Genomic DNA, 22,604 nt, shown 5'->3' on the forward strand with positions numbered 1-22,604 from the left:
AAGGGGGAAAGGGGGAAGGGGGGGAAGGGGGAAGGGGGAAGGGGAAGGGGAAAGGGGGAAGGGGAAAGGGGGAAGGGGGAAGGGGAAAGGGGGAAGGGAAAGGGGGAAGGGGAAAGGGGGAAGGGGAAAGGGGGAAGGGGAAAGGGGGGGAAGGGGAAAGGGGGAAGGGGAAAGGGGAAGGGGAAAGGGGGAAGGGGAAAGGGGGAAGGGGAAAGGGGGAAGGGGGAAAGGGGAAAGGGGAAGGGGAAGGGGAAGGGGAAAGGGGAAGGGGAAAGGGGAAGGGGAGAAGGGGAAAGGGGAAGGGGAAGGAAAGGGGAAAGGGGAAAGGGGAAAGGGGAAGGGGAAAGGGGAAGGGGAAAGGGGAAGGGGAAAGGGGAAGGGGAAAGGGGAAGGGGAAAGGGGAAAGGGGAAAGGGGAAAGGGGAAGGGGAAAGGGGAAAGGGGAAAGGGGAAGGGGAAAGGGGAAGGGGAAAGGGGAAGGGGAAAGGGGAAGGGGAAAGGGGAAGGGCACTGGGAGAATGGTACCAGGAGGAAAGGGCTGAGCGTCCTTTGGTGAGGGAGAACAGATGGTCCATAGGAAATGACACAAAGCTCATATGGAGGAACTCAAATGACTTCACAGAGTCAACCACGGCAGCAGATGTTCCCAGAGGTCAGTGCAATGGCTGGTGTGACCAGAGCAGAGGCAATGGAGGTCACAGGAGGAAAGGCTGAGGACAAAGGATAGCACAGCACAGGATGCTCAAAGGCACCATCAAAAGGGCTTCCTGGATCGAAATTGCATGGAGAGGGAGGAAAGGGAAAGTCTGCCCAGACAGTGCTGGGAGCCTGCTGTAGATCCCCCAGACAGACAGACTGGAGTGAGGACAAAGTCCCAGGAGAGAAGTTCTCCCAGGAAGAGTCACTCTTTGGAGGGGAGTGGTGCTGTAAATCACAGCCTTCTGTGTCATGGTCATTCCAGATGTCCTTGGATATGACATCTCCCACACCTCTTCGGCAGGGCACAGCACGGAGAGAGCTGCTGGGGCTGCTGTACTTCTTCCTGAGAAACAGGCAGGTTCTAGAAGCAGGCTGGGTTTAGAAGAGCTCTCTGAGCAAGTAGCTCCAGCTGAAGCAGGCATGAGTCAAAGCCTGCGGTGTAAATAGGGAGATCAATAGGAGCAGATTGGTGCCTGTCAATGAGCACGAACCAGGACAAGTGAGGAGAGCTGGCTCCTGCAGCTGGGCAGATTTGGGAAGTCAAGCATGCAAAGGAGAAGCTGAGATGTCATGAAAGCAAAAGTGCAAAGCCCAGCTAAAGCCTGGGGCACCAGGAGGGGAGATGGTCCTGGCAAACGAGCATGGCAAGGAGTCTGCAGGGAAAGGAAGGAGCCTGGGAGGAGGCAAACAAAGCACAGGGATGGAGACTGTCAACACTGCCTGCAGTGTTGAGAGATTAATACCTGCCTTTCAGACAGGTAGCTGAAGGACAGGCAGCCCCTGGTGCTTCTCAGTTCAGCGCCCTGCAGGTCAGGCATTGCCTGCTCCAAGCTTTTCAAGAGGACAAAGACAATTTGTGGCAAAGGTGAGGTGGCTGTGGTGCCATGAGCAGCACCAAGAAGGGAGGAGAGTCTTTGGAGGTTTGCTGTCTGTCAGCAGGAGAGAAGGGAATCCAGGAAGAATGGCTGCTGCTTGTCTAGGGATGGGGGCTGTGTCCAGTGGGAGAAGAGAAAGCCAGCACCAGGGATTTGCAGGACTTCAGAGGAATGAAAAAGAACTGAAGCACAAGAGCCCTGGGACTGTGGAACAGTGCCTGCCTGGGGGGTCCTTGGCTGGAGAGCCAGTGGTCCAGATGGCCCAGGGTGATCATCAGTGGTAAGTGTGGCACAGGATGCCAGACTGGCCATGGGGGAGAGCAGTGCTGTGGTATGTTAGTGAGACCTTGCTAGGTGGTGCACAAGGACCAAGGAGCTTGCTCAAAGAGGAGGCAACTGAGCCAGGCTGCCAGGAGAGTCTGTCAGAGAGGACAGGGTGTGATGGAGCCTGGAGAAGCAAAGCCAGGCAGGGAGAGCTGTGGCAGCTGGGAGCAGAGCCCTTTGCTCGAGCACACTGCTGCGGGGATGTGGGAAGAAATCCAGGCTGGGCAGGGACTGGCTGGAAAGTAGCCCTGAGGAGAGAGACTTGGGGGTGCTGGTGGACAAAAAGCTCAACATGAGCTCTCAGTGTGCACTTGCAGCCCAGAAAGCCAATCAGATCCTGGGCTGCATCAGGAGAAGTGTGGCCAGCAGGGCAAGGGAGGTGATTCTCCCCCTGTGCTCAGCTCTGGGGAGACCCCACCTGGAGTCCTGCCTCCAGTTCTGGAGCCCCTATTACAAGAGGGATCTGGAGGTGCTGGAAGGTGTCCAGAGCAGGGCCAGGAGGATGAGCAGAGGGCTGGAGCTGCTCTGCTGTGAGGACAGACTGAAGGAGTTGGGGCTGTTCAGTCTGGAGAAGAGAAGGCTCCCAGGTGACCTCATTGTGGCCTTCCAGGATCTGAAGGGGGCTCCAGGAAGGCTGGGGAGGGACTGCTCAGGATCTCAGGTAGTGATAGGACTAGGGGGAATGGAATGAAGCTGGAGGTGGGGAGATTCAGGCTGGATGTGAGGAGGAGGTTCTTTACCATGAGAGTGGTGAAGCCCTGGAATGGGTTGTGCAGGGAGGTGGTCGAGGCCCTGTCCCTGGAGGTGTTTAAGGCCAGGCTGGCTGAGGCTGTGGCCAGGCTGATCTAGTGTGGGGTGTCCCTGCCCATGGCAGGGGGGTTGGGACTGGTTGATCCTTGTGGTCCCTTCCAACCCTGAATGATACTGTGAAACTATGAAGCAGGTACCGATGGAAAATGACCAAGGCCGAGGCTGCCGAGGGACACGTGGTGACCAGAGCCAGCAGGGGAGCTGGGTGCAGGCCTGGTGGCATGGCACCGATGGGCATGGAGGGGGCAAGGCGGTGCCCCCATGTTCCATCCTTCCACTGATCAGCTGCAGCGCTGCTGGCCAGAGGAGTCCCCCCCGACCTCTGGGAATGCTCTGTGCACCGCTGCGGGAGCCCCGAGCTGAGCCCCGAGCTGAGCCCCAGGCTGAACCCCAGGCTGAGCCCCGAGCTGAGCCCCGGGCTGAGCCCCGAGCTGAGCCCCAGGCTGAGCCCCGAGCTGAGCCCCGAGCTGAACCCCGGGCTGAACCCCGGGCTGAACCCCGAGCTGAGCCCCCGGCTGAGCCCCGAGCTGAGCCCCGGCAGCACTGCCCTGCCCTGCCCTGCCCTGCCCAGCCTGCACCCCGCACGGTGGATAACCAGCTGCCGACCTTGCCCCCATTGCATCTCTCGCTGGCAGGGCATCGAGAGCTGGGCGCCAGAGAGCCGGGGCAGAAGGGGGGAGTTGTCCCCCTCGCCCCCAGGAGGGACACCTTTGGGTCAGAGCTGTGCCCTCAGCTGCCTGAGCGCTGCCCCGGGAGGAGCTCTGGAGCCCTGCTGCAGCTCAGGGCGTTTGTCACCGGCGCTGCATAGCCCCTGTGTGTGCTGCCTGGGGAGGAGCTGCGCTGCTCCTGCCCCCACTGCAGCCCCAGAGACAGGCTGGGGGGGCTGGGGTCGGGCCGATGGTGCCCACAGCTGGCAGAGCTATGCAGAGATGAGTCCAGCTGCCCTCTGGCATCTCTGAGGACTGGCTAGAACACAAGGGAGTTCCTCTCTTACCAAATGCAGCAGGGTAACCCCGGCACGGGCAAGCCTGTGAGAGCTGGCACCTTAAACCCAGGAATCATCTCCTTGGATCTAATGCCCCAGGGTTTGAACAGGCAGCCAAGGTCTCACTTGGCATCTCCTCAGGAAGCTGGAGGTCCAAACTGCTCCCAACAGGAGGGCTTTTGGTTCCAAAATGTCTTTTTCACCACTGCAAAGCTCTCCCTTTACTCAATTAAAGCTGCTCTGAGTAGGTGTCCATGGCAGACTCCAGGCCTGGTTCCCCTGGACGCTGGCACACAGACAGCCTCCTCCCTGTGCCCTGTGGCTTTCCCAGGGCATACCAAGGATCTGGTGTTCCCCAGGCACTTGCCATGGTCTGGGCTACCAGAAAACCAGCTTGGCTTCTCTTGCACCACTTGCCTCAGTGGGAGGTGGAGGGCACAGAGGGGCTGAGGCAGGGGGTGTGTGACCCCCAGCAGTGCCCTCCAGCCCATGAGCTGGGGAAGGAGGACATGTCAAGGGTGCTGTGCAGCGAGGATGCCAGTGGCATCTTCATTTCATTTGGTACTCAGGGGTTGGCAGTTCCACCTGACAGCCATCAGCTGGGGGCCCAGCCCCTGGGAGGGTCTGTTTGCCTTTCTGCTAATTAAATTGCATTTGACTGGCAATGAAGGCTAAGAGAAGGGAGCTGGAGGTAGTCTTGGGAGCAGCTGATGGACACTGCTCTACTTGAAGCACAGCCCAGCTCCACGGCCTCGCTGGCTGCAGAGCTGCATCCCAGGCAGGCTGGGAACGCCGCCGGGAGCAGGCTGGGAACGCCGCCGGGAGCAGGCTGGGCCCGGGGGAGCAGGGACACGTCTGCAGCTGGGCAGAGCCCTGTTTGCAGTGGGGGAAGGGCTCCTGCCCCGCCGGAGCAGCCGAGCTGCCTGCTGTGGACTTTGAGATGTGCACCAAGCACTCATCTGGCTGCAGGGCCAGGAGAAGGACAGCAATGACCCTCACGTCTGCTGGTGATGGGAGAGGGGCACAGAGCTGAGCAGGGCAGAGCTGGCCTTGCAGGGCTCCAGCATGGGGCCAGGTCCTTCCCTCCTCAGTCCTGGAGCTCCCCTGCCCTCGAGCACTCAGCTGGCTGCGAGCCCATGGCCTGCCTTGAGAAAATGCTCTCTCTCTTTGCACCAGGAGTGCCTGGCAGAACTGGAGCTCTGGGACACAAGGAGAGTTTCAATGTTAGAATAAACCAAACCAGGTTGGAAGAGACCTTCAAGATCATTGTGTCCAACCCATCAACCAATCCAAGCCACCCAAACAGCTAACCCATGGCACCAAGCACCCCAGCAAGTCTCCTCCTGAACACCTCCAATGACGGCGACTCCACCACCTCCCTGGGCAGCACATCCCAATGGGCAATCACTCTCTCTGTGTAGAACTTCTTCCTAACATCCAACCTGAACCTCCCCTGGCGCAGCCTGAGACTGTGTCCTCTTGTTCTGGTGCTGGCTGCCTGGGAGAAGAGACCATCATCAGCCTGTCTACAACCTCCCTTCAGGTAGTTGTAGAGAGTGATAAGGTCACCCCTGAGTCTCCTCCAGGCTGAGCACCCCCAGCTCCCTCAGTCTCTCCTCACAGGGCTGTGTTCCAAGCCCCTCACCAACTTTGTTGCCCTTCTCTGGACTCGTTCCAGCAAGTCAACCTCCTTCCTAACCTGAGGGGCCCAGAACTGGACACAGGACTCAAGGTGTGGCCTAACCAGTGCAGTGTACAGGGGCAGAATGACCTCTCTGCTCCTGCTGGCCACACTGTTCCTGATGCAGGCCAGGATGCCATTGGCCCTCTTGGCTGCCTGGGCACACTGCTGGCTCATGTTCAGCCTACCATCAACCAGCACCCCCAGGTCCCTCTCTGCCTGGCTGCTCTCAGCCACTCTGACCCCAGCCTGTAGCTCTGCCTGGGGTTGCTGTGGCCAATGTGCAGAACCTGGCACTTGGATGTGTTCAATCTCCTGCCCTTGGCCTCTGCCCATCTGTCCAGCCTGTCCAGGTCCCTCTGCACAGCCTCTCTACCCTCCAGCAGATCAACTCCTGCCCCCAGCTTGGTGTCGTCAGCAAATTTACTGCTGATGGACTCAATGCCCTCATCCAGATCATCAATAAAGATGTTAAAGAGCACAGGGCCCAGCACTGATCCTTGGGGCACACCACTGGTGACTGGTTCAGGCAGGCACCTGGGCACAGATCCCCAGCTCCAGCACAGCCCCTCGGGCATGGTGCTTTGGGATCTGGGCAAGCAGGGAAGGACACAGCAAGGGAACAGAGTGTGCTGAGTCCTGTGCTCGGTGCCCAGCCATGCACACACCCCTGAGATGTGCTCCAGCAGCATCCCCACAAAGAGGGCCCCAAACCTTCAGGGATCAGGCCTTGGGGGCAGGTCTGAATCCATCTTTGAATTTCTCAGCAGCTAGAGACGCCCTCTGGGTGGTCCTGTGGTGGAGCCCACAGTGGGCTCTGCAGCCAAAGAGGTACAGAGACACCTTTAAGCAAGAGCCTGAGGGCACAAACATGTCAGTTGGGTTCCTCAGCCTCTTCCAGCGTGTTTTCCCTCCTGCAGCTGAGGATGTACCTCCTGACTTTGCTGGACAGCCTTGGTTTCTTCTAGGTAAGGTCACCTAGATTTCAAGTGACTCAAGGGGCTCTAGAAAGTGTAAGCTACACTGATTCCCTGAACTGCTGCTTGGAGACCTCCCACCTCGGAGAAAGTTGGGAATCTGGATGGGAAGTTGCCCCCCAGGTGCACCAATCTGCAAAGGCCAGGGTGGGGCCTGAGAGCATCCACATCTTTGGGGGAAGGAGGACATTTGGTGCTCACCTGGCCATGAGGAGCATGCTGGCATGAGAACCCTGCTCGCTGTCAGGCTCCTTTCCAAATCCCAAGGCCCAAAGAGCCTCAGGGTCTCTGCTCCTGCCCCTGTCCAGAGCAGGGCAGCTTTGGAGCCAGTTGAGGTTGACTTGTCCATCCTCCAGTGATGAGGAGGGACTCAGCTGTGTGCTCTACTGCAAGAACACCTTCATGGTGAAGACCTTTCTGCTTTTGTCCTGCTGGCACTTGCCATGTTGTGGCTCATGCCTGCTGCCCTTCATCCTGCCAGGGAGGAGCCTGGCTGCACCTTCTGCAGCCTCTGCCCTGGGGCCGCGGGAGGCAGCAGCCTCCCTTTGCCTTCTCTTCCAAAGGCTGCCCCAGCCCATCTCAGTCTGTCCTGCTGCATACTGTGCTCCAAAGCCCAGCAAGCTTCAGGGCCTCCACTGGGCTCTGCAGTTTGTCAGGACCCAGCTTGCCCTGGGGAGCCCTGAACTGGGCTCAGCTTTCCCAGTGCAGGCTCATGGTGCTTCCCCAAGCTGACTGCTGCCCTTCACTGACCCAGGCCAGGATGCTCCTGGCCACCTGTGCTGCAAAGCCACTGTGCTGACTGATATCCAGCCCTGGACATGCAGAGCTTCCCCTGCTCTGCTGCCTGCTCCCTGCAGCACAGGGTTAGCTCAGCCTTTGGGCTCTGCATCTGCCCTGGATGAACAGCAGGAGGTTTGTTCTGCTCCGTTCTGGGGGCTGCTGTGGCCTCTCTAAACCAGAGAATGGTTTGGGCTGAAAGGAACCTTGAAGACCATCCAGTTCCAAGCTCCTGCCTTGGGCAGGGACATCTCCCACCAGCCCAGGTTGCTCAAGGCCACATCCAGCCTGGCTTTGAACACCTACAGAGCTGGAGCCTCCACAACCTCTCTAGGCAACCTGCTCCAGTGTCTCCGCACCCTCCTGAGGAAGACTTCTTTTCTTGTGTCTCATCTAAATTGCTCCTCAGCCAGCCTGGAGCCATCACCTCTCACCCTGTCACTACCCAGCTTTGTCAGAAGTCCCTCCCCAGCTCTCCTGTAGACCCTTCAAATAATGGGAGGCTGCTCTAAGGTCTCCCTGGAGCCTTCTCCAGGCTGAACAACCCCAACTCTCTTAGCTTGTCTTCAACAAAGAGGTCCTCCAGCCTCTGAGCACTTCTGTGGCCTCCTCTGGACCTCCTCTTGTCCTTCTTGTGTTGGGAGTTCCAGAGCTGGACACAGTACCCCAGGTGGGGTCTCATGAGACCAGAGCAGAGGGGGGGCAGTCACTCCCTTGACCTGCTGCCCCTTCTTCCTTTGATGAAGCTCAGGAGTTGGTTGGTGTCTGGGCTGCAAGCACCTGGTGCTGGCTCACTGCTGAGCTTCTCATCAGCCAGCACCCCCCAAGTCCTTCATCTCAGGTCTGTTCTCTACATGGCACTGCCAGCACATAAGCTGCCCCAGAGCTTGCACTCTGCACTGACTCTGGGCACTGCTGGGCCTGCTGCATCTCACATTTCAGGAAATGCCGACCCTGGCAGCCTGGGAAGTCTCCATCACTTTGCTTCCCACCTTTGCACTGTCCTGAAGTGTGGAGGGTGAGGCTGATCCCATGTCCAGTGGCACCTGAGGACACCTCAGTCTCACTGCACCATCCAAGAAGGATGGACAAGACCCAGTGGCTGCATGCCATTGGAAGGACTCCTGCTGTGGTGCCCATACTGCCAGCTGGGGATGGTGCTGTGTGGTGGTGAGAGAAAGTTCAGCTCTCCCCCCACACACAAAGAAACCCCAGCTGACTCAGAGAAGCAGAAATGGATAAGAGCTCTATGTACAAGCAGGATGAGATGCAGCTGGAGATACACACAAAATACAACCTGTACAGACATGTGCAGCAAAGAACTACAGTACAGAATGTAGTACAGAACAAAACTCCCTCCTCCAGCCAGGAGGGTAGCCCCCTGTACCCCCTCTCTCCCCCTACCTCCCTTTTTGCCCAAAAAGGGTTAGAGAGAGAGAGAAAAGGTCATTATTAAGGAGGGAATTCTGTTAGCTCGAAGTGTGGGCAAGAATTAGTCTCTTCCCTGTCAGCTCAGTGAATTCAAGGTCAGCTCCATCCAGCACAGCTGCTGCTCAGAGAGACTGAAACAGACAGACAGACAGGCTGACTGACTGAGACTCAAACTGAACTAAAGCTAGAAATTTAAGGTTGCATTCTACCAATCCACCCAGGAAATTCGTGTAGACTTTATCTTTGTTTTCATTTTAATACCAGAACATATATTCCAAAAGTCCTGGCAGCCTGGGGCAGTCCCCACAGACTGGAACAGGGGAAACATCACCCCATCTGCAAAAAGGGCAAGAAGGAGGAACCAGGGAACTGCAGGCCAGGCAGCCTCACCTCTGTGCCCAGAAAGACATGGAGCAGATCCTCCTGGAGGCACTGCTGGCTCAGAAGAATAGTGAAGAGGTGATTGGGAGCAGTCAGCATGGCTTCAGCAAGGGCAAATCCTGCCTGACCAACCTGGTGGCCTTCTCTGAGCAGGTGACAACATCAATAGCTGAGGGGAGAGCAGCTGCTGTAGTTTGCCTGGCCCTGAGCAAAGCCTTTGACACTGTCCCACACCACAGCCTGGTCTCCAGGCTGGTGACACATGGGTGTGAGGGGTGACCACTAGATGGATAAGGAACTGGCTTGATGGCTGCACCCAAAGAGTGGCTGTCCATGGCTCCAGGGCCCAGGGGAGGCCAGGGACAAGCAGAGTCCCTCAGGGATCAGTCCTGGGACCAGGCTTGTTCAACATCTCTGTGGGTGCCATGGACAGTGGCATTGAGTGCAGCCTCAGCAGGGTTGCTGCTGACACCAAGCTGTGTGGTGCAGCAGACAGCTGGAGGGAAGGGATCCATCCAGAGGGAGCTGGGCAGGCTGGAGAGCTGGGCACAAGCCAACCTCAGGAGGTTCAACAAGACCAAGGGCAGGGTCCTGCAGCTGGGTGGAGGCAATCCCAGGCACAAATGCAGGCTGGGCAGGGACTGGCTGGAGAGCAGCCCTGAGGAGAGAGCCTTGGGGGTGCTGGGGGAGGAGAAGCTCAGCAGGAGCTCTCAGTGTGCACTTGCAGCCCAGAAAGCCAACCAGAGCCTGGGCTGCAGCAGGAGAAGTGTGGCCAGCAGGGCAAGGGAGGTGATTCTCCCCCTCTGCTCAGCTCTGAGGAGACCCCACCTGGAGTACTGCCTCCAGTTCTGGAGCCCCTATGACAAGAGGGATGTGGAGGTGCTGGAAGGTGTCCAGAGCAGGGCCAGGAGGATGAGCAGAGGGCTGAAGCTGCTCTGCTGTGAGGACAGACTGAAGGAGTTGGGGCTGTTCAGTCTGGAGAAGAGAAGGCTCTGAGGTGACCTCATTGTGGCCTTGCAGGATCTGAAGGGGGCTCCAGGAAGGCTGGGGAGGGACTGCTCAGGATCTCAGGCAGGGATAGGACTAGGGGGAATGGAATGAAGCTGGAGGTGGGGAGATTGAGGCTGGAGGGGAGGAGGAAGTTCTTCCCCATGAGAGTGGTGAAGCCCTGGAATGGGTTGTGCAGGGAGGTGGTTGGGGCCCTGTCCCTGGAGGTGTTTAAGGCCAGGCTGGATGAGGCTGTGGCCAGGCTGATCTAGTGTGGGGTGTCCCTGCCCATGGCAGGGGGGTTGGGACTGGCTGATCCTTGTGGTCCCTTCCAACCCTGAATGAAACTATGAGACTATGAAACTATGAAACATTCAGCCAGAGTGCTCCAGCAGCTGTCCCTTTCTTACAGGCACAGCCTAAAACAGTCACAGGCTGGCACCCACCATGAGCAAAGGGACACCCAGAAGGCTCTGTCACTTGGCTGCTCCAGCATGGATGGGCACCTGTGGGCTCAGATTTTTGTGATGGCCAAGAGCCCACAGGTCCTAAGCAAAAAGGGGATGATGAGACAGAGCAGCCCTGCAGAGAAGGCCTTGGGGGTGCTGTTGGGGGAGGAGCTGGACAGGAGCCAGCACTGGGCACTGGCAGCACAGAAGGCCAAGGGCAGCCTGGGCTGCATCCAAAGCAGTGTGGCCAGAGATGGAGAGAGAGGCTCCTGCCCCTCTGCTCTGGGGAGACCTCACCTGCAGCACTGGGGCCAGCTCTGGGACCTCAACCCAAGAAGGACCTGGACCTGATGGAGAGGGTCCAGAGGAGGCCACTGAGATGATCAGAGGGCTGGGGCAGCTCTGCTATGGGGACAGGCTGGGAGAGCTGGGGCTGTGCAGCCTGGAGAAGAGAAGGCTCCAGGCAGACCTCAGAGCTGCATTTCAATATCTGCAGGGGGGCTGCAGGCAGGCTGGGGAGGGGCTGCTCAGAAGGGGCTGTGGGGATAGGATGAGAGGCAATGGTTTGAAAGTGGAGCAGGGCAGAGTTAGGTTGGACATCAGGAGGAAGTTCTGCACAGGGAGGCTGGGGAGAGCCTGGCACAGGCTGCCCAGGGAGGAGGTTGAGGCTCTGTCCCTGGAGAAATGTCAGCCTGGCTGTGTCCCTGGGCAGCCTGCTGTGGCTGGAGCTGTCCCTGCTGCCTGCTGGGGGTTGGACAAGGTGCCCCTGGAGGCTCCCTTCCAACCTGCTGCAATCAGCCTGGGAATCTGTGGGACCTGGCCTGCAGGCTGACATCAAAACTCCACTCTCAGAGCAGCCAGCACCATGCCTAGAAGCAGAGGTGAGCTGACACAGCTGCATTTGAGTTATAAAAGGAGAAAAAATGGAAACTCAAGAGGATTAAACATGAGGCAGGGCAGAGGGATTGCCAGGGCAGCCCAGCTGAGCCTCCCTCTGGGTGCTTAAGCTGCTGCTAGCAAATGCAAACCACAAAGTACCTTAGGAAGGGACAGCCCAGATGGAGCCAGCACCATTCAATCAGAGCAGCTGCTCAGCAGGCAGAGCTATTCTTAAGCTTGCCCAAGCTGCACCCACATGAGGACAGAAGAATGACCCCAGTGAGTTAACTGGCAGCAGAGTAAGACAAACAATGAGGATGTGCTAGAGGGACAGGAGGGAATCCAGAGGGACAGGAGGGAATCCAGAGGGACCTGGGCAGGCTGCAGAGCTGGGGCCAGGTGAACCTCATGAGGCTCAACAAGAGCAAGGGCAGGTCCTGCAGCTGGGCCAGAGCAATCCCCACTGTCAGTGCAGGCAGGGGGAGGAGGGGATGGAAAGCAGCCCTGCAGAGAAGGACTTGGGGGTGCTGCTGGGGAGGAGTTGGGCAGGAGCCAGCAATGGGCACTGGCAGCACAGCCTTTGGGCTGCCCTTGGCCTTCTGTGCTGCCAGTGCCCATTGCCAGAGCTGGAGAGAGGATCCTGCCCCTCTGCTCTGCCCTGGGGAGAACTCACCTGCAGGGCTGATGCCAGCTCTGGGTCCCCCAACACAAGAAGGACCTGGACCTGATTGAGCAGGTCCAGAGGAGGCCATGAAGATAATCAGGGGGCTGGAGCAGCTGTCCTGCAAGGACAGGCTGAGGGAGCTGAGGCCCTCTCTCTGGAGATACTCAGGGGGAGGCTGGACAGGGCTCTGAGCAAGCTGCTCTGGTGGAGGATGTCCCTGCTGAGGGCAGGGGGTTGGACTGGATGAGCTCTGGAGCTCCTTTCCAACCCAGACCATTCCACATCAGGATGTTGCCCCTTACTCCTCTCACCTGCACCTCAAAGGCACCAAGAGCACTGGAGCAGAGGTTTGCCTGGAGGCCAACTCAGAGGCAGCATCCCAAGGAAAGAAACTGGTGGAAAAGTGAAGCAACTCACTTCACTCAGAAGCTTTGGTGGATCCCCAGGCCAGAAAGCCTCTTGAGACACCTGAAACTGTCCTACCAAGGGAGAAGTGCAAGTGAGCAGTGAGCCAGAGGAGATGGCGTGCCCAGCCAAAGCAAAGCAGCTGTGAGACTCAAACCTTTCCCAGCAGCACCTCACCTGCTGCCCAGGCTCACCTCTGGTGCATCTGGCTTCCACCAGAAGCCTAGGAGCAGCCAAGTCTGGTTGGGAAGAGGCTGTTGAGGATCAAGAGAGGACAGCCAGGGGGGTGAGCCAGGGGGGTGAGCCGGGGGGGTGAGCCAGGGGGGTGAGCCAGGGGGGTGAGCCAGGGGAGGGAGCCAGGGGGGTGAGCCAGGGGGGTGAGCCAGGGGGGTGAGCCAGGGGAGGGAGCCAGGGGGGTGAGCCAGGGGGTGAGCCACGGGGGTGAGCCAGGGGGGTGAGCCAGGGGGGTGAGCCACGGGGGTGAGCCACGGGGGTGAGCCAGGGGGGTGAGCCGGGGGGGTGAGCCAGGGGGTGAGCCATGGGGGTGAGCCAGGGGGGTGGGCCAGGGGGGGGAGCCAGGGGGTGAGCCACGGGGGTGAGCCAGGGGGTGAGCCAGGGGGGTGAGCCGGGGGGGTGAGCCAGGGGGTGAGCCATGGGGGTGAGCCAGGGGGGTGAGCCAGGGGGGTGAGCCAGGGGGTGAGCCAGGGGGGTGAGCCAGGGGGGTGAGCCAGGGGAGGGAGCCAGGGGGTGAGCCAGGGGGGTGAGCCAGGGGGCTCTGCTGCGCTGGGCAGGTGCTCACTAATGCTGCTGGACATCAGTGGACATGAATCACACCTCAGAGTCACAGTGTCTAGAGCAGGCAGCAAGGGATGGGTGCTGGGCATCTCCTGCTCAGCTGAGAAGGACCTGGTGCCATAGGCTAGGGAGGAAGATCCTCCCCTGGGCAAATGAGTGGCTGAGAGAGAGAAAAAGGGAGGAGGATCACCCAGGGAGCTCACTGTGCCAAGAGACAGCTTGTGAAGCATCTCATCCACATGCAGCAGGTGCCAAAGGTGGCAGATGGAGCATGAGCAGAAGTGAGGGGAGGAGTGGGGAGCAGGCTGAGGCAGTGTGCACATCTAAGCTGAACCAAACCTTCTCAGGCAGGTGGAGGTCCAGGTCTGGTCACCAGCCCCAGCAGGGACAAAGGCTGAGCAGAGAAGGCTGAGAGGCACAGCTGGGGCAGGAAGAAGCCTTGCTAAGGATTTAGGGCCTGGAATGGCATGGGGAGGATGAATGACCAGCAAGCATCACAGCCACCGGCTCTGAGTCCCCAGACTGCTCCTCACACATCACAGGCTGGTCCAGCAGCTCCAACACCTTGCCCCACACCTTGGGACTCTTTGCCCCAACAGCCCTCTGCTCTCCCCAGCAGCTCTCTGGGGTCCAGCTGCCTGGGGTGAGCTCCACTGCACCAACCCAGTCCCTGCCAGCCCACCCCAGCACTGTGCTGCCAAGGAGCTGCAGGGGAAGCCACTGCCACAAGTGAAGGGACAGCTGAGATGGATGCTGAAGGCCCCCCCCAGTGCCCCCAGAGCTGAGGAGCTGCCTCCCCCCAGGAGCCCTTCAAAACGTTCAGGGAAGAGAAGCCCCAAGCCATTAAATACACAATGGCACCTGGGCAGGTTTGCTGGGGAGACAGAGGGGCAGGAACAACCCTGTCCCTGGGTGTCCCTGGGTGTCCCTGGGTGTCCCTGGGTGTCCCTGTCCCTGGGTGTCCCTGTCCCTGTGTCCCTGTGTGGACTGCCCTGGGTGACCCTGCTCTGGCAGGGGGTAGGACCCCATGATCTCTGCAGGTCCCTTGCAGCCTCTGTGATACTGTGAAGGGAGGGTGCTGGGAGAGGTGTGGTGAGGTTGAAGGCACATCAGCTACAAGGACAGCTTTGATGGGAGGGCTGAGGGATCAGAGGCATCATGGGGCCCTGTGGTGGCCTTCCCCCAGTCTCTGGAGGCAGGTGTCCACCACTGCCAGGGAACCTGACTCCAGTGGGGGCTCTGTCTGCAGGGTGCCTGCCAGCAGAGCTCTCATGCAGCCTGGCACCAGCTTTCTGGGTTTGGGTGCAGAGGATTCAGACACCCACCTTCCACCAGCCCTCCAGCACCATGAGCTGAGTCTTGTGCTGCCTTGGCCCAGCCTGAGCTGGTGCTCAAGCAGGTCTCCAGGGGAGGGGAGGGCTGCAGTGGCAGCAGGGAGAGCAGAGGGAAGATGAGTTGGATGATGGCAATGGTTGCAGCCTCAGTTTCTGCACCCAGTTCCCAGCCCCTTGAGGATTTCCAGCCTCACTGCACCCCTTGCCTGCACCTCTGCCTCACCACGGTCCAGCCCCGTGGGAAGCACACAGGAGGGAAAGTCCTGGTGGCTCCAAAAATGCCCTTGCTTAGGTGAGCTCAGCCCAGCATGCCCCCAGCTCTTCCCCATCCCCAGACCTGGGAGGACAACAGAAGGGAACACAGGCCTGAGCAGCCCAGGCTCTCCACAGCCAGCCACACCAAGCTCTGGGTGAGTTACTCTTTATTTGGCAAAAGGAAGGGACTGTGCTTGGGAGGAGCAGGAGACCTGCCAGAGCCTTGAGCACTGAGCTCAGCAGAGGGAGAGCAGAGCAGCAGCCTGGAGCTTTGGAGCATGGGTCTTGCATCACTCAGCAGGAGCATCCACCGGCCAGGCAGCCCTACAAACAGCCAGGAGAGGCAGCCTGAGCCTCGGAGGTGAGGGCCAAGGAGGGCTCTCCACTGGGCTCAGGGCACTCTCTTCCAGTTCTCCCCCTCTGCAGTGGGCCACCTCCAGCAGGGAGTTTCTGGCTAAGCCCTGCAGCTGAAGGTGCATCAGTGGGGTGGGAGATGACATGGCCAGGGTGGGCCAACCACAGACATGCTCTGCATGGTGAGACACAGCTCAGCTCTGGCCACTTTTGCCAGCCCACACCTCCAGGTGCCCTTGGCAGGAGCTGGTGACCTGGCCCTGGGTGCTGGGTGAGCTCTGCAGCTGCTTCTCCACTGAACTGATCCCAGCTGGGCAGCTGCAGAACAGCTCCACGGGGAATGGTCCTGCCTGGGCACGAGCTCCAGCACAGCTTCAACCACCTTGGCCCCCAGAGGAATTAAAAAAGCTCTTGGTGGCCCTTGCAGGACCCAGAGGTGGCCCCAAGGGGCACAGCTCCCAGCAGAGGACCCAGAGGTGGCCCCAAGGGGCACAGCTCCCAGCAGAGGACCCAGAGGTGGCCCCAAGGGGCACAGCTCCCAGCAGAGGACCCAGAGGTAGCCTCAAGGGGCACAGCTCCCAGCAGAGGACCCAGAGGTGGCCTCAAGGGGCACAGCTCCCAGCAGAGGACCCAGAGGTGGCCTCAAGGGGCACAGCTCCCAGCAGAGGACCCAGAGGTGGCCTCAAGGGGCACAGCTCCCAGCAGAGGACCCAGAGCTGGCCCCAAGGGGGACAGCTCCCAGCAGAGGACCCAGAGGTGGCCCCAAGGGGCACAGCTCCCGGCAGAGGACCCAGAGATGGCCCCAAGGGGCACAGCTCCCAGCAGAGGACCCAGAGGTGGCCCCAAGGGGCACAGCTCCCAGCAGAGGACCCAGAGGTAGCCTCAAGGGGCACAGCTCCCGGCAGAGGACCCAGAGGTGGCCCCAAGGGGCACAGCTCCCAGCAGAGGACCCAGAGGTAGCCTCAAGGGGCACAGCTCCCAGCAGAGGACCCAGAGGTGGCCTCAAGGGGCACAGCTCCCAGCAGAGGACCCAGAGGTAGCCTCAAGGGGCACAGCTCCCAGCAGAGGACCCAGAGGTGGCCCCAAGGGGCACAGCTCCCAGCAGAGGACCCAGAGGTGGCCCCAAGGGGCACAGCTCCCAGCAGAGGACCCAGAGGTGGCCTCAAGGGGCACAGCTCCCAGCAGAGGACCCAGAGGTGGCCTCAAGGGGCACAGCTCCCAGCAGAGGACCCAGAGATGGCCCCAAGGGGCACAGCTCCCAGCAGAGGACACTGCACTCACCGTGGGGCATGGCAGTAGCTCAGCTATGCTGCCTCGAGGCTGCATTCCTCTGTGAAAGGAATGAGAAACACTGAGCCCAGGACTGTGCCCTGCCTGCTCCCACCTGGCACCCAGACCAGACAACCCAGGAATGAACCTGAGCCAGGTGAAAGCCACCAGGTGCCAAGCCAGAGCACCTCTTGCTGCCAGCACTTCCTCCTGCCAGCTCAGACCACGAAGTGTGGGCAGTGCTGGGCTGAGCTGGACCCTGCCAGCGTGTCCTGGCTTCCCACACCAGCTGAGCCAGCCTGACAGGGTGCTGGGCGCTGCTCACCCTGCCTGGGCAGCATCCTGATCATCTCACTGCTGAGGCCCTTCTTCTCTGCCAGGTTCTTGAACAGCTCTGCCACTCTGGGGCTCACCTCCTGGGTTCTGCCTTAAGGTAAAGTCACAAATCAGGCTGTGGCCTCTCCCTGCAGCTGCTGGGCAGCTGGTGGGGGCCAGGCACACGAGGCAGCCCTCCCAGCTGACAGGGCATCAGCACAGTGCTTCCTCTCGTGGTTCCCATGCCCACCATTTCTGCCCCCTGTTATGCAGGACCCCCACTCCTCACCCTGTTTCACCCAAGGCCATGTGCTCCCAGCATGGTGCCAAGGGCTGTGCCCAGCCTCCCCTGCCAGCCCCCAGTCGCTGCAGCAGCCCCAGCCCCGCTCCTGTTCCCTCCCAGGACAGGAGGGCAGGGGTGAAGGGGGCCTGTCCCTCGCCCCCCTGACTCCTGGCCCCTCAGGACACAGCAAGAGCCTGGCCAGCCCAGCCCTGGTACACACTGTAGAGCCTCAGCATGTGCAGGGTCTTCCCATCCTTCACCCTGGAGGCCAGGATGACAGCGTAGCTCTGCCCGTCCGTGTCCAGCACCTGCACTGTCTTGTTGCCTCTCTCTGCAAAGGGAGGTGGAGCAAAGGGCAGGTGAATGACCTCCTCCTGAGGCCTCCCACGCTGCAGGAGGGCTGTAAAGGGCTAGGGGCCAGGCCACCCAGCACATCTTCCCTCCATGTCTCCCTGCCCTGGTTTTGCCTTGCACAGAAGGTGAGCAGTGGAGGCCCTGGGGCAGGTCACTGCCCACAGTGGAGCAGCCTGGCCAGTGTCAGACTGGCACTGGGGATGGTGGAGAACCATTCATCCCTTGGGAACACCCATCCACCACCCCTGTGCAGAATGAACCTGCCTTCCCCCAGGGTTTATCCCTGGTCTGAACATGTATGAAGCCAGAGCAGCTTCCAGCGGGAGGGAGCAGAGGGTCCTGCCACACTGGTGGGACACCAGCCTTGGTACCTGCCAGGCATGGGGTGCAGCTGGCAAGCAGCCACACAGGCATTTCCCACCCAGGACCTCAGGAGAGGCAGGTGGGCACCCCTGAGAGCTGTGGGCACCCCTGAGAGCCATGTCCCCAGGGACAGGCAGCTGCTCCTGGTCAGTGCCTCCACCCCAGCCCCGGGGCAGGGCTGCCCCCACTCACCAGCGCTGTGGAATTGCCCAGGGCTGCCTGTGGGCCTGTAGATCCCTTCTGACCTCTTACACCCTGCTGGGCTGCAAAACAGGGACAGGAAGCTCTGGCTGGGGTGCAGTGACCCTTTGCCCTCCCCCAGGGACACTGGCCCAGAGGCCACTGCCCCGGACGCAGGGGTTGCCGTTCAGGAGTGGGGTGGGGTGGCCAGGGCAGGGGGGGGTCAGGTGCCACCCTCGGAGCAAGGAGTGCCTGGGCTGACAGGGCACAGTGCTGGCACCTGGAACCATCCCACGGGGTCACACAGCCCTTCCCTTGCTGATGCCCTGAGCTGCTGGATGAGGCTGGTCCTGCTGGGAAAGCTTTAACCACAGGGTCAGTTACCACCCTGCTGTGGCCCTGCTGGGAGCAGCAGAGTGTCTCAGCCTTCAGGATGGGACCACTGCTGTCTGGCTGCTGCTGCTGGCCTGAAGGAGTTGCCACGATGCAGCTCTCTAACCACAGGGCTGGAGGTCCTGGCTCACTCCCTGCCCAAGCCTTTGCTGGATGCTGGGTGGCGGTGCCCAGGTGGAGACCCTCCAGGGCAGGTCCAGGAGGGAGGCTGCCCAGTGAAGCCCATGCAGAAAAGCACTTGGCACTTACTAGGGAACTGCAAAGGAGATCTTCAGGTTACCCCCTCCCAGGACTGTGATGTTGGCCATTGCCATCTTCAGCTCATCCTTCTTCTGCAGGAAGCCCGGGGAGCTGGAGGCCATGGCAGGGATATACCACCTGCCTGCAACCTGGCAGCAAGGGAGGCTGTGAGGCCAGCGGAGGAGCAGGGGCTGTCCCCAGCTCAGGCTGAGCCTCAGGCCAGGGGACACCTGCATCCCCTCCGACACCCAGCCCCGCCTGGGGCACCCAGGCTGCCCTCCTCCGAGTGTGAGAGCAGAGCCCTCAGAGCTGTGGCGTCCCCAGATGTCCCCCGCACCAAAGCACCTCCCCAGACCCCAGCCTGGTGGCCAGAGGCCGCTCTCCCACCCTTCTTTCCCCAGAGTGTGGTGGATCACCTTGCTCTCATCCAGCCCTGCAGCCCCGAGGTCCTCAGCCTCTGCGGGCAGCAAGCAGAGCAGGGCTACCCCCAGGCTCAGCACCGCGGTCCTCATCTCGCCAGCAGCGTGCGGAGCGGCGCCGGGGCTGCAGGCTTTATAGCGCAGTGCCCCCCCCCGGCCCCGCTGCGCCGCCGAGGCTTGGGCAGGGCGCGGGCGCGGAGGGGCCGGCGGCAGCCTGGGGCAAACGGGCTCCGGTCTTGCGGAACAAGGGAAGTGCCCGCGGCCCCCGGAGCCCCGTTCCAGGAACTGCTGCGGCGGTGCTGCGGTTGGGGCTTTCCCTGCCCTCTTCCCCGACTCTTGCGCAAGAACAAAGAGCTTTTGTTTCCCGGCTGCCTGCCGCAGGGCTGCTGGGAGGAGCAGGGAGGCTCTTCCCGGCATGGGCCACGGCAGCAGCACCACCGCCCAGTGACCTGGCACAAAGGGGATCAGTTGCCTGCCGGCTGGCATCTGCCCCGAGGCTGCTGCTGGGAGCATGCCCAGGCCAGGTGGCCACACGCTGCTGGCATCACCCACCCCCAGGGTGCCAGGGCAGGGTCACCTACCCGCCTTGAGGCACCCAGGGTGCACCCAGAGCGGGGAGCCAGAGACAGGGGCTCATGCCACCGGCAGGGTGCCCCCTCCTTGCTGGGGTGCCATGTCCCCGGTGCCCAGACTCTGGCAAGCTCCATGCTGCTTCCTCTGAGCCCTGCACCTCGATGGGCACTGAGGGGCTCCTGTTCCAGGGCAGGTGGCACAGGGGGAGCAGGATACTGCCTCTGCTCTGCAGGAGGTGTAGGGCATGAGATGCTGCCCTTGGGGCTCATGGTCCAAGTGAGACAGGCATGGGGGTCCCAGTCCTGCTGTGGGGGACTGAGCAGGGAGTGGGGTGTTCTGGGGCAAGCTCCCTGCCAGCAGCCAGAGCCCATACAGGCAGGGCTGGGCAGCCTGACCACTCCAACCTGCCTGCCCAGCCACACAAACCCTTGCTCAATCCAGCCTGAGTCTCCCCTGCCCACATCCTTAGCAGCTGCCACACTGCAGCTTCCCCATCCCCTGCCCACGCTGGGTGCAGTGAACAACACAGCAAAGGATCCCCTGGATGCTTTTGGGGTGCTGAGAGGAAGGGTGGGAACCAGGACCGCTGGGCCCAGGGTGCCAGGGGAGCCTGGCAGCACTCCTGCTCCTGCCAAAGACAGCACCAAGCCCGGAAGCAGCTTCTGCACTTATTTATTCAGAGGGGTCAGGTGTGATCCTGCTGTGGGCCAGCAAGGCTGGCACAGCCCAGGTGGGGAGGATGGTGAGGGGCACCACAGAGAGGCAGCAGAACCTGGCTTCCACCAGGTCTGGAGCACTCCTGGCCCTGGTGTTGGCCCTGCCAGCTGCAGGGAGGCAGGACAGACAGACAGACAGCAGGGGTTAGGTCAGGGGAAAGCCAATGCAAGGCAGAGCCCGAGGCAGGCAGGGGGCTCCCGGGGGCTGCGAGTCCATGCTCAGCCCAGGCCGTGCTGGGAGCCTGCTCCCTCCAGCCCTGCTCACCTGGTGGCCTCGGTGCACTGATCTGCTGGGAAGCAGAGGGGGGTTAGCATGGCACGGAGCCCCCGGGCAGCCCCCCTGTTCAGAGGGGCCACGAGTGCCACCCCTGCCCTCCTGGCACTCACCAGAGGGGGGCAGGACTGCCAGCATGTCCTCAGTCAGGCCCAGGGTGGGGATGAGCTCTCTGAACGTCTGCAGCAGCTGGGGGCTGGGGTCCTGCTCTCTCGCTGCAGCCAGACACCGGGGGGGGGTGGGCTGGTGAGTGCGGGGGGGGGCCTGGCAGCAAGCCCCACGCTGGGGCTCTGCCTCCAGTGCCGAGCCATGGGGTCCCAGGGAAGGGTAAAGCAAAGCCATGGGAGGTGGAGGGTGGACAGTGGGCACCCCAAGAGTGCCCTGGGCTGGCAGCAGCAGCAGAGGGACAGGAGGGCAGCTGGTGGGGCTGAGGCTCTGCAGCAGGACAGACTGACTGCAGAGGGGCTGCAGCTCCCCCCCCCACCCCCCCGACCAGCCACTGCTGTTTCTGGTGCAGGGTTTCATTCCCAGGCTCTGCCCCGGGGGCTGGAGGGCAGCACGCTGGGTGCCAGCATGGTGAGCTGCAGCAGTGGGGAGGAGCCCAGCCCGTGCCCCCAGCCCGTGCCCCCAGCCCGTGCCCCCCCAGCCCGTGCCCCCCCCCTCCCCAGGAGCCACGAGTGCCCACCAGACCCCTGACACCCACTGAAGAGCTGCAGCATGGTCTTGGGCCTCTGCCCACTCCACTGGGCCTCGTGCAGGATGGCATAGTGGCTGTAGTCGGTGTCCAGCACACGCAGTTCCCTCTTCTCTTCTGCTGCTAAGGGACCCCAGAAGGTTCCTGTTGGGCAGCGCAGCACAGCCCAGGCCCCTCTGCAGCCCCTACCAGGGCTCAGAGCTCAGGGCCTGAGCCCCAGATTCACCCACAGTGGGCTCTGTGATCTGGCAGAGCCGGGTGCCCACCCAAGCGCTGGAGGCAGAGGGGCCAGACCTGCCTCCTGCTGCTCCCTGGGCACGGGGCCATGGTGATGCCCACCCTCCATTTCTGACCCCCTACCCACACCTACCCAGGTAGTGCCCTGCCTGCCCACTTTGCTGGAAGAGCAGCTCAAACTTCTGGCACTTGTCCATCCTGGAAAGGGACAATGGAAAGGGTGGGTGGGCAGCAGGGTGGCAGGGCAGCAGGGTGGCAGGGCAGCTGAGGCTCAGCCTGCCTGGGGGGGAGGAGTCCCCTGGCCCCAGCAGGATGCAGTGAGCAGGATGGGCACTCACAGGGGCCAGAGAACCTTCATAGCCAGATCCCCCTCTGGCAGGATGCTGATGGTGATGATGGCTGACTTCATCTCATCCTTCATCTTCAGGAACACGGAGCAGTTGGAAACGGCAGCCACGAGATGCCAGGGCCCTGCAAACTGCAGCAGGGCATCACCAGAGGGCTCTGGCACAGCCACGGGGACCTGCCCCCCACAGGTGGCCCCTGCCAGCCTGCGGAGGGGAACCAGCTGTCCGGGACCGAGCCCACGGATACCGTGCACAGGTCAAGCTCTCCTGGAAGCTTCCCTGCTGTTGGCTCAGGGCCAGGACCGAGGGGCACCCGGGGGCTCCCAGCCATGCCCAGGGGTGCCAGATGGGTGCCCTGCCCCAGCCAGCCCCTCCAGCCCGGGCAGGCCTGGCTGAGTGGGCACCCAGGGCTGTTACCTTCTCGGCGCTGAAGTCTGGCTGCACAGGGACCTCGGCCCCTGCCTGCAGCAGGCAGAGCAGGGCCAGAGCCAGGCTGGGCAGCATCAGCACCATGCTTGCTGCAGGAGCTGGGTGCAGGCAGGTCAGGCTGCACCACCTTTATAGCCCCCGCCGCCGGCAGCACCCCCTGCCCGCCCCCCGCTTTATGCAACAGGTTACACAAGCACAGGGCTCTTGTGCCCGTCTTGGGTGACAGCCTTGCCCCTTCCCCCCCTAACTGCCCAGGCCTGGATGAATGCAGCCTTGTGTGGCACCCAGAGCTCGCTGGGGACTGGGCCGTGGCTGGTGCCCAGCACTGTGGCTGGGGAGGGGAATGAGGGCACTCCCAGAGGCCCCTCCTGGCCGTTGCCCACTGTGCCCAGGGTCTGGCAGTGCCTCAGGCAGGAGGTTGGATGTTTGGCTGGGGTGAGCCCCGGGCTGAGCCACA

General features: G+C 61.4%; 2 protein-coding genes across 6 annotated transcripts; both read right to left on the reverse strand.

The window, feature by feature from the left end:
• Positions 1–14,857: 14,857 nt before the first annotated feature.
• On the reverse strand, positions 14,858–19,123 carry LOC137454199 (extracellular fatty acid-binding protein-like). The gene is made up of 7 exons (XM_068164166.1): positions 18,875–19,123; positions 18,468–18,607; positions 17,838–17,908; positions 17,149–17,259; positions 16,656–16,757; positions 16,343–16,391; positions 14,858–15,031 (listed from the first exon to the last, which is right to left on the reverse strand). Exons 1-6 carry the CDS (start codon positions 18,968–18,970, stop codon positions 16,366–16,368), a joined length of 546 nt encoding a protein of 181 aa, XP_068020267.1. The 5' UTR covers positions 18,971–19,123; the 3' UTR covers positions 14,858–15,031; positions 16,343–16,365.
• Positions 19,124–20,106: 983 nt separating this feature from the next.
• On the reverse strand, positions 20,107–22,302 carry LOC137454158 (lipocalin-15-like). 5 transcript variants are annotated; one of them, XM_068164092.1, is made up of 6 exons: positions 22,136–22,302; positions 21,710–21,849; positions 21,505–21,569; positions 21,144–21,278; positions 20,554–20,655; positions 20,107–20,456 (listed from the first exon to the last, which is right to left on the reverse strand). In XM_068164092.1, exons 1-6 carry the CDS (start codon positions 22,229–22,231, stop codon positions 20,428–20,430), a joined length of 567 nt encoding a protein of 188 aa, XP_068020193.1. In that variant the 5' UTR covers positions 22,232–22,302; the 3' UTR covers positions 20,107–20,427. The 5 variants fall into 5 exon arrangements, with proteins under 5 accessions (XP_068020193.1, XP_068020197.1, XP_068020194.1 ...); XM_068164096.1 differs by having other exon boundaries at positions 21,144–21,254; positions 22,136–22,299; XM_068164093.1 differs by having other exon boundaries at positions 20,107–20,453; positions 22,136–22,299.
• Positions 22,303–22,604: the final 302 nt, after the last annotated feature.

Source organism: Melanerpes formicivorus, unplaced genomic scaffold (assembly GCF_026170545.1).
Source record: "Melanerpes formicivorus ecotype bairdi unplaced genomic scaffold, bMelFor1.0.p_v2 SCAF_77, whole genome shotgun sequence".
Taxonomy (NCBI): domain Eukaryota; kingdom Metazoa; phylum Chordata; class Aves; order Piciformes; family Picidae; genus Melanerpes; species Melanerpes formicivorus.

Bases quoted from the DNA above. Each gene is read 5' to 3' on its own strand.
- LOC137454199 (XM_068164166.1), bottom strand. From the start codon at position 18,970: ATGAGGACCGCGGTGCTGAGCCTGGGGGTAGCCCTGCTCTGCTTGCTG. The intron at 17,260-17,837 runs GTGAGTGGGGGC...CTCCCTTTGCAG, and splicing joins TGGGCAATTCCACAGCGCTG to AGAGAGGCAACAAGACAGTG. The intron at 16,758-17,148 runs GTGTGTACCAGG...CTTTACCTTAAG, and splicing joins GCACATGCTGAGGCTCTACA to GCAGAACCCAGGAGGTGAGC.
- LOC137454158 (XM_068164092.1), bottom strand. From the start codon at position 22,231: ATGGTGCTGATGCTGCCCAGCCTGGCTCTGGCCCTGCTCTGCCTGCTG. The intron at 21,570-21,709 runs GTGAGTGCCCAT...GTCCCTTTCCAG, and splicing joins ATGAAGGTTCTCTGGCCCCT to GATGGACAAGTGCCAGAAGT. The intron at 20,656-21,143 runs GTGGGTGTCAGG...GTCTGGCTGCAG, and splicing joins GACCATGCTGCAGCTCTTCA to CGAGAGAGCAGGACCCCAGC.